General features: G+C 35.3%; 1 protein-coding gene across 4 annotated transcripts; it reads right to left on the bottom strand.

The window, feature by feature from the left end:
* Window positions 1–2396: 2396 nt before the first annotated feature.
* On the bottom strand, window positions 2397–8907 carry LOC125221897 (filament-like plant protein 4). 4 transcript variants are annotated; one of them, XM_048124220.1, is made up of 7 exons: window positions 8752–8903; window positions 7478–7575; window positions 7089–7220; window positions 6311–6536; window positions 3819–6225; window positions 3485–3530; window positions 2397–3089 (listed from the first exon to the last, which is right to left on the bottom strand). In XM_048124220.1, the coding sequence occupies exons 3-7, from the start codon at window positions 7212–7214 to the stop codon at window positions 2637–2639; spliced, it is 3258 nt and encodes a 1085-aa protein (XP_047980177.1). In that variant the 5' UTR covers window positions 7215–7220; window positions 7478–7575; window positions 8752–8903; the 3' UTR covers window positions 2397–2636. The 4 variants fall into 4 exon arrangements, with proteins under 4 accessions (XP_047980177.1, XP_047980176.1, XP_047980173.1 ...); XM_048124219.1 differs by lacking the exon at window positions 8752–8903 and adding an exon at window positions 7678–7933; XM_048124216.1 differs by lacking the exon at window positions 7478–7575 and having other exon boundaries at window positions 8752–8907.
* Window positions 8908–10601: the final 1694 nt, after the last annotated feature.

The following is a 10601-nucleotide window of genomic DNA, read 5'->3' as shown; positions in this document are numbered from 1 at the left end:
CTTAATTCAAACCCTAAGCCAATTAAATTATAGGGTCTCAACTCTCAATACATGATGAGCTTTGATAGTAGGTTTGTTTTTGTCAATATGTTGATTTTGTTGCTTTTTTTTTTCTATTTTGGAGGATGCTCTCTTCGCTTGAATGTAGCACTTGGGTTCGAATTTCACGATGCCCTATATAGTTCTGAAAGAAGTGTGGTGGGCCGTGGATACATTTCTTGGGTTCAATAAAATTGTCTTAATTCAAACCCTAAGCCAATTAAATTATAGGGTCTGAATACATGATGAGCTTTGATAGTAGGTTTGTTTTTGTCAATATGTTGATTTCGTTGCATTTTTTTTTTTTTTTCTATTTTGGAGGATGCTCTCTTCGCTTGAATGTAGCACTTGGGTTCGAATTTGACGATGCCCGATATAGTTCTGAAAGAAGTGTGGTGGACCGTGGATACGTTTCTTGGGTTCAATAAAATTGTCTTAATTCAAACCCTAAGCCAATTAAATTATAGGGTCTCAACTCTCAATACATGATGAGCTTTGATAGTAGGTTTGTTTTTGTCAATATGTTGATTTTGTTGCTTTTTTTTTTCTATTTTGGAGGATGCTCTCTTCGCTTGAATGTAGCACTTGGGTTCGAATTTGACGATGCCCCATATAGTTCTGAAAGAATTGTGGTGGACCGTGGATACGTTTCTTGGGTTCAATAAAATTGTCTTATAATTCAAACCCTAAGCCAATTAAATTATAGGGTCTCAATACATTATGAGCTTTGATAGTAGATTTGTTTTTGTCAATATGTTGATTTCGTTGCATTTTTTTTTCTATTTTGAACTGCTTCTGTATTGCTACTTTACTTTTTATTTTCACGGTTATAGAATTAGTGCAACATAAAAAAAAATAAAAAAGGAGGATCTTAGTGCATGAGATTGGAAAACTCAAGGAAATTTAGGGACCCATTCCAGATTTACAAACAAGACAATGGTCACATGTAGTATAGTACCAAATTGAGTAGATGTCACACACATATCATTTAAAATCAAATTCATTACTATTAAAAATAGTGAAGAGTTGGAGGAGGTGGTCCTACTTATAATACGGCCATATATAAATATATTGAGAAATGATCAAATGAAAATATCGCCTTGTATTAACTAAAGATTTTTTAATCATTGATTTTATATGTTTTGAAACATCTATTTATAAAGGCAATAGCATAAAAGAAACATTAACAAATATCGTAGCTAGCATTATAATACCTATTTTGTTTTTTCATTTATATGTTTCACGTTAAAAAGTGGGGACATCAAAATTTTATTATGTGAAAAGTTGGTTTCTAATTAAATCCTAAAAGAACTAATTATGGATTAGTATTTTGTAAGCTATATTTGGACTCATTTAAACAATCAATGAATTATTGAGCTTGTAAGTCTTTTCACTGTTTTGTGTTTTACTATAAATTATTGAACAATTTAGTTTTGCTCTTTTGAAGTACTAACCAAAATCATTTTATTGTCACATTGATTCAACATGTGACATTTTGAAATAGTGTTGAGAAAACGATGCACCAACTCTCTATGATGCTACTGTATTTAATCTTCATGCAACTTGCCATTAAATATTTAGTGGATCACAATTAATTAAATTCGTCTTCACTTATTATGATAGTCTAATTATATTGGATTGGTTTATAGTATTTTAATACTTTGTTTTGTTTTAATTTTAATTGAAGACAGGGAATATATTTGTCACTTTATTGTGATAGGTAGATTCACATGCAATGTAATATTGCGCATGTGCTTTTGTATATGAAAGTACTTAGTCGTCCCATCGTAATAATTTTTATATAAAGTAATACTCCCTCTAACCCATTAGAAATGCAACTTTTTTCTTTTTGGATTATCCCACTAAAAATGAAATGTTTCCTAAAATAAAAACATCACTCTCTCTACTTTTCCCCCTCTCTTACTTTACTCTCTCTTCATTAACTCACAAAACATCACTTGCATAAAATCTTGTGCTGAAAACTAAATGTTTCATATTTATTGGGACGGAGGGAGTATTTTTTTAGGAATGTGATCAAATGAAAACTCTAAATACAGCTTGAACACGGTTTCAATACAATATCAACAGAGTGTAAAATTTCAAGATTTTAATATCAACATAGTATCAACAGAATTTCAACGGTAGTCAATGATTGATGCTGTGTTGATATTGTGTTGATACTATGTTGACATTAAAATCTTGAAATTTTACACTCTGTTGATATTGTATTGAAACCATGTTGAAGCTGTATTGATAAGTTTTGAGTTTGTACAATATATAAGTTTGCATTTTATCACTACCCTATATAATATCAGGTTTGCATTGAAATCTTTGAAACACATAGAAAGAGAAAAAAATGAAACAAAAATGAATCAATTAATTAAGTAGAGAGACATGTCTTATTGTATACAACAATGCTCATCAATTCAATCTAAAAAAAAAGCACTCTTCAAACAAAAGCCAAATTCAACCATCTCCAAAAGTGTCCCTCAAATCTAACACCAAATTACAAGTATGATAAGTTGGAATGAGTCCGAGTCATTATATACACAAATGCTTATATTTTTCTGCTAGATATATATGTATATATATAGCGACTAAGAGGCGTTCTTCGCTTTCGATGAAAAGAATCTGCTAAATCCACGAGCATGTTTCTCCGGTGTAGGAGTGTTCGAGGCAGAGGAGGAGCCCGACTTTGTAGGGCGGTGGCTTGGTGGTTTTGAGCTGACCGGAGATCTCAACAAGTTGTTAGCTTCGGAATCGGATGGACTGAAAGAAGCATTAAACGTATCCATGGGAGATTCTGAGCCAGCTCTGTGCAAATGGGGGGAAGCAGCAGTGTCTACTACATCAGGTGCATCAGAATCTTGCAAATTCATGCCACTTATAGTTGGTTCTTCCTCGACAGAGGCTTCGACTTTTTGACTCCTCGTGTTATTTGGGGAACGCACGTCTGTTTGTGGACGAAGCGCTTGCATTTGCTTTCCTAGAAGGAATATGGTTTCTTGACACTCTGCCAGCTTTTCTGCTGCGGCTGCCAACTCCTTCTCCTGAAATTGATAATAGGTGGTATAAGTTTTCCAGAACCTCAACTAATCAAACATTTTAACGATTTCTTCATGAAATAACCAATTACAAACGTCTCGTAATTTTTGAAAAACTATCTAACCAAATAAATGGTCAAAAAAATTAGCTAATGTCTCATCAGCTACTCCTTTCTTCACATTTATCTATTCAAACTGCATATCTACACCAACATCCCATTTCTGGGTTTCTTCTTTTCACTGTTTCTTTTAAGATTTTTTAATATGAGAGTATCACTCAGTTGCAATCTTCAATTTTCAAATAATATGTTAATGACGAGCTAAGTATTGCAGAGGCTAGAAAATCAGGATGTAATAATATGCTAATGACGAGTAAGAAATAGTATAATTATAAAGCTCACCTGGCCAGACCTCTCATCAGTTTCAGCTGCCGCACAATTACTAGCCCTGAAATTGGAATATCATAGAAAAAGCATATTAGGTATAAATGAAACCCCGGTTGAAAGAAATACTAAGCACACTAATTGAAACAGAAGACTTGGCGTAAAAAGAAACGAATGAGATTAGCCAATCATGTAAGTAGAAATAATTTAGCATTAGATTTGGTTCATAGTTAGGTGAATGAAAACTGTTTGAAATTATCCAAACCAAACCAATTTAAAAACCTTATTCAATATCAGGCCAGATCAACACATTTGTAAGGAACTTGAAAATTTAGTATGCGTCAGTTGGTACCTGTCAAGCTGGTCTTGAAGATCTTTGCATCTGTTGAGTGCCTCCTCATGACTTCTTTTCTCGTCTAGAAGCTCTTTCTCCAAATTTTGTAGTTTGCCTCGGAGAAGATTTAATTCAGTCTTTAATTCTTCTGAACGCGTTTCAAGCGAATTGTATGATTCTGCCATGCATTTGAGCTGTGTCTCAGCCAGGCTGTTGGACTTCTGAGCTGTTGCTAATTGTGATTTAACCTCAGCCAGAAGGCTTTCCGTTTCCAGCAACTGAGACTTGGAAGTTTCTAAATTTTCCAAAGATCTAGCTAGATCAACTGCCAGGCTATCCTTGTCCATTTTCAATTGTTCAAACTCCTCCAGTGAACATTTCCAAGAAGTGGCTGTTGATTCAGAGATTGGAACAAGATTCCCATCGTTAGGAACATCGGGGTCGGATGCAGAATCCGAGAAGTGTGCACACCCATCTGGATACCTCTCTCCTAATGATTCCACAACAATCTTGTTCTCTGGTAGGGCAATCTTGTCTATACAATCGGAGCTACCAGTTTCAACTTCAGAACTTCTAAATCCAATAGCATTCAGATGCAGCTCGCTTGCTTTGTTCAATACTTCAGAAACGTCAAGAACAAAATCATTCAGATTGAGATAACTCTTCCTTGCTTCATTATATTTGGCAGAAAATATATCAATTTTTTTATTCAACCCATCTTCTCCATCAGGCCTTGCTTCTGTGACAGTCTTCACTTCTTTACCAAGATTAGTGATAAAGTCAGAAATCTGCATAATGGCAACTTCTACTTCTTCATTAATGGCTTCAAAATTATTGACAGATGAGCTAGCATCTCGAGGCACCAATGTCTCAGTTGTGGCTGTCATCTTGGCATCCTCAGTTATTTGATCAGTTCTTATGCCACAAGGAGAATTTGCCTCAGTAAAACCATTCACCGAGTGGTGATGTAAAGTTTCATGCATGTCCTGCATAGCTTGTCTAACTTCCTCTATTACTTTTTCCATGTCCCTTTCATTAGAGACTAATTCAAGAACCCCAGATATTTTTGACTGGAGTTCCACAAAGACCTGTGGGTCTGCTTGAAGTTGACGATTTACTACATTTGCATCTTCTTTAGAAATCGCTTGAGGTTCCAACCCATGCTCACCTGAATGAGGGTCTGCACTGGTGGCCACTTCAACTGAAGCTTCACACTTTACAAGTTCAGATCCTTCATTGACTGTTCCATTCGATTGATATGCCAGCTTCTCCATCTCTAAGAAGTCGTCCATAAGGTCCGCATGATTAGTACTTTCAGATTTCTGCGGACTGTCCATGGACTTTTCCTTCTTCAGATGTGAGAGCTCAGACATCATTCCAGCAGTCCATGAACCAGAACAGCTTATATTATCATAATTTCCATCTTCCGACATAGTGGTCAAACTTGATGGAATACTGGCTTTCTGACTACTGAGACTTTCAATTGGAACCTGAGGATTATAAATGTGATGATTTTTCTGCTCACCATTAGCTTCTAGTTGTGCTTCCATATTTTGAAGCTTGCTAGCCGTTTGAGCACAGATACTCCTAGAAGCTTGCAATTCACTGTTACGCTTTGCCAATGCCTCTTTAAGCATTTTTGTTTCTTCCTCCATTGCAAGTAGGCGTTCTGTGAGTAACTCATTTTCTTTGAGGCACTTCTGGGCATGGTCCAGTGAAAAGTCTGGCAGCTGAGACAAGTGTGGAGTGGTAGGCTTCACAGGAGATCTCCTTAAACGAGAGTCTCCATAGTCTCGACCCAAACTCTCAACTTCCAATTTCATTTGGGCTAGTGCAGCTGGACCAGGAAGTTTCTTCCGAACAAGGCCTCGTAATCTTTGACATTCCGCCTCAAGCTTAGCAATTTTCTTGACTCCTTCAAGGTGATGTTTGGTTGCTGCCTCGGCCGACCGCACACTCATGTTTTTCTCCTCATTGCGAATTTCCACCTCTTTCCTAGCGATATGGAGTTCATATTTGAGTGAGTTTACTTCTCTTTCACAAGACTCAATTTCACTTTTCAAAAGTTCTATCTCGGCATTAGCCTGCGATTTCTCTTCATTAATCTGGATCAACATGTTAGAGCGCTCTTGCAAGGACCTCGATAATGCAGCATTTTCAGCTGCAGCCTTCATTAACTCTTGGTCCAGATAACCTATTTTTGCTTCAAACTCTAACTTCATCTTGTCAAACAACTTTGCTTTGTTAAGAGCAAGTTCCTGCAACTTTTGTTCATGGTCTTCCTTCAAATTCTGTATCTCCCTCATACATTCTTTGAGAGCACCATCCAGATGTGTTGCCCGATCTTCAGCAGTAAGCTTTAGCAGTGTGACAGATTCCAGGTGATTTTTCAGTGCTGCAGCTTCAGCCTCAGCCTTCTCCCAACCTGTCCAATAAAATTGGCGGCCATAAGCTCTACCATCTTAAAACTTTTATTAAGATAGAGATATTTGACAATAGTATCTACGAACCTGACACAGCTTCTTCAGCGACTTTGGCATGTTGTTTGACCAAATTTTCCTTATCAGTCATTTCAGTATCTGCTTCAGATAACTTTTCATTGAGTTCTTTCACTTCCTCCTCTAAGGTCTGCACCTGTTCTGCATAGGACTTCACTTCATCCTCCAATCCAGTTAGATGTGTATATGATTCAATAGAAATTTGAACATATTTGGGCTTTTTATTTTCTTGTTTTGCCTACATAAAATAGATCAAATTAAGAACCAAGATAGAAGTCATTAGGTACAATAGTTCAAGAAAATGGGCATAACAAGAAACCAAGACTAATATAAACGAGTACGAACAAATTTGCAGAGTTTTATCAATGAGGCAACTTGAGACTTAAAGTCTTAATCAAGATGGCCTTAAAAGAACTAGAACTATCAGGTGCCTAATGTACACAAGCAAAACAAAAAATTATAAAGGGAAACTTTGGAAATAATTGAGGCAATTTTCGACTAGAAAGTCATAATTGGAATGGCCTTCAAGCATTTCAATCTCTAGAACTGTTGAGATGCTGAAGACCTATCTCAATTAGCTTTACTCAGTGAAGTTATTAGAGTTTTTGGTGTCCAAATCAATAAAAATGAGGCTTAGCAAAGTAACTGAAACTAAATAGACAGAAACCAGAATTTCTTGTACATCGGAACAAGTATGGATCATGTAAATAATGTGATGAGGGAATGATAGCAAATGGTGACTGTAGCATATAATTCAACATGAGAATCAATCATCTTAATATGAAATAACCTTGTCGATTTGAGCTGCACTTATATCTGAAGCAGTTGTAGAAGACTCTGATGCAGTGGCAGCTGCTTTCTCAGCAGCCTGCTTATCAGATGATTTCTTCTTCCATGGCCAACTCCTTTTATCCATCCTTATCTGTTAATGCAAAGAAAATTTATCAAAAAATGAAGCTAAAAAGTAGACAAGGTGGCACAAACATAACTTCAAAAGTACAAGAATACATGTTTAAATTGTTAGCCTTTCAGGTAAAAATTGCTACATGCACTTGTTTCCGATTGTAGCATTGCATAAATGTAACTATACAAGTGTGTACTCAAGAACATAAATATTTTTGTACACTAAATATCTCATGAATACAAGTGATATCCACTAAATGAGTAACAAACACATACTATTACTATGCTTGAATTGCTGCACCTGCCAAGGCTCCCTATGGAATAAAACTTGTAAGCAAAGTGATCAATAAGCAAGCAAGCTCATGCACAAATTGCTACAGGAAAAAGAATTTATATCAGAAAAACCAGCCAATAACCAAATCAACCGACAACACTCTAGTAAGTGCAATCTTGAAAAAGGTCAATCAAAAGTCAACTTTTTTAAAGCCCCAAACTTGATCGTCAAATTTGTATCTCTTCAAATGCTTCATGAGCTAGAGGGGAAAACTCAGAGGAAGAGAAACTGCATTTCTCTGTTCCTCTTTTTTTTGTCTTTTCAAACAGCAAGATGGAAAAAAGTTTATAATATCCAAAGAGAAAAATCATTATAGGCCATCAGATCATGGTCAAGAGCATAATCAAAGGGTCTACATGACTACTCTACAGTCATATTCTCAACACGGATTCTGCATTAGCAGCTGATCATTTTTAAAAAAGCATACAACTACCGTAGAGTTTAAAACCTAGCAAATGAAGATAGAAAAGGATAGGGCAACCAATCCACCATGAAAAGGACATTCCCAGAATGTAACAAAATACTACAAAAAAAAATATAGTTGGCACTCTATTGCAGGAAATTTCTTAAGAAAGTGATACATTATCACAAGTATTAAAAACATTTTAATTAAATTAATATCCAAAACTGAGTTTGATCACACCATAAATTTCCGATGAGCAGCAATCTACCTCATTGAATCTAATTAACATCTAAATGTTCAAGCACAATTTCCTCGAATTTGAAAAACTTTACGATTTTCAACAGAAACTAGTTTTCGACACCAAACGCTTATATAAATATAGGAAACAGAATAAGCACAAAACTCAACAACCTGCAGGGCCTTATATAGCAATTAGCTGTACTTAACAATTAATACAGTTAAGTAGCTTTCAAATTTTAGATGCAATCTCAAATCAGAAACGCATTGCGAAAATTTGCAGAAATCAAGCACAAAAACATCCATCCACATCAAACCACCGACACTTCGAAGCAATTCTGAATCAGGACGACGAATTGCTAACCAACCGAAAACGGCGAAGCAAAATGAGCAAGTGAATCGGAACAATGAACTCAGATTAGATACTAAAAAGGCACAAAATCGAATTTCAAAATTGTGTAGCAAAATAGAGAGGATTTTGCCAGACAAAGCAACTGTGGTGAAAACAAAGTCGTCAATTAGCTGCTCGTCATTCCGAAGAAGAAAAATCGGAAGCATTTGGAGCATGAATCTCACCGGCGGTAAGCAATGCGGTGGATGTGAGATTGAAGTGGAGCAATGGAGATCTGATTGATGGAAGGCAGTAGGTGTAGAGGTTAGAGAGAGGTTTTGATTGTGTAGAGAGAGAGAGAGCGAGTGGTGGCGGGGTGGTGGTGGTGGTGGTGGTGGGGATGGGTGGTGAAAATGTCTCAAGCGTTTAAAGGCAAGACGACGGAAAGCTCCAAAACATCGGCCTTATTTAAAAATTGATTAAATTTGATTTCTTAATTTCGGAAAAATTTAAAATATTGGAATTGAATATTAGCGCTGCTGGAACAGAGCATTTTATATTCAACCCCCTCTATTTTTGTCTAATTCATCTATTTATATAAATTACTTTATTAATCAAGTTACTTCGAGATTGTCCTTATATTAAGTACTATGAATAATTACCTAAATTAACAATATTTGTAAAATTAAATTTTATCTAATCCACTAAATCAAGTGTCAAGTAATATTATAAATCTCAACCTTTCCACCTTTTTATAAGATATTAATCGATCAGTAACGATTTCTTCTCTACTATTCTCTCTGTCTCATTCAAGATGGTCATCTTTCCTTTTTGTTTGTCTTAATCAAGATGAACGATCACTTTCCAATTTTGAAAATAACACATTCTCTCATTTCTCCTCGTTAAAATATTTAACTACATTTTTTCTTCTCTACTTTATTTCACTTAACAACACGTCCTAAAATACCGTGTCACTCAAGAATGTGGCATCTTGAGTGGGACGGAGAAAGTACATTTGTTTTCATAAATTTGTACTCCCTCCGTTCCATAGCAGTAGAATCATTTTGCCATTTTGGTACGTTCCATAGTAGTAGAGTCATTTTCTTTTTCGGTAAAAGTCAACACATTTCTTCCCACCTACTTTACTCTCTCTTACTTTCTTCTCTCTACCTTTTTCATTTCCTACTTTATTCTTCATTTACTTAACTCACCTAACACAACTTTTTCTTAATCTCCGTACTGAAAAGAAATGTCTCCACTACTATGTAACGGAACGGAGTAATTGATTTGGTACTAGGCAAAATTAAGTTAATTTATGAAGATGGTGTAAAAAGAAAGTTAATAGTAGCATTAAAAAAAGGTTTAAAAAGGGTGAAATGACAAAAAAGGGCCTTAGGAAGTGAGTTATTGACAAGTGGGTGACAGAGTAAAAGGGTGAGCTGTATTTGAGAATTGGGGACCACCGTCACTTTGTGTCCAGCTCATGATTAGAGCGTGGCGCCACTGCTTCTCCACTTTAGATTCCATGTGCACCCGTCGTATCTGATTCCTTCCGCTCTCCTTTTGTAAATTTTATTTTTACTCATCTAGGAACAAGTTTATGATGAGATTAATCTCTATAATCACATACTTATGCAGAACTTTGTTGGTCACAAAAATAATAAACTTAGGTTTGTAATGAAATTTTCTCAAATTGGAACTGAATGAGATAAATTCATGATTTATGAGACCAAATTTAAGTTTGTAAAAAATACTCCTACAAAATTTGTACTCCAATTTTATATATTAAAAGCTCTACTATTTTTTCTAAGGTAATAATATAGGTCAATATATGTTAATAAGTATATTGTTTGAGCATACATTACAAAACTATTTTTGTAAAAATTTATACATGCAATATTTATAAAAGTTTTCTCCTTATCTACAAATTTATAATGTATCTCACTTGATTTCGTAAAGTAGACAATATTCTTCTATTGCAAATTAAATTCACCAGAGTCAACTATTTAATAGTACACACTTAATTTTATTGGGTAATTAGTACTCTCTCTATTTCATTACAAGTTAGCACCGTCTTTACGAATGTTGTTATACA

Source organism: Salvia hispanica, chromosome 4, assembly GCF_023119035.1.
Source record: "Salvia hispanica cultivar TCC Black 2014 chromosome 4, UniMelb_Shisp_WGS_1.0, whole genome shotgun sequence".
In the NCBI taxonomy this organism is placed as follows: domain Eukaryota; kingdom Viridiplantae; phylum Streptophyta; class Magnoliopsida; order Lamiales; family Lamiaceae; genus Salvia; species Salvia hispanica.
This window is presented reverse-complemented; position numbering and strand designations above follow the sequence as displayed.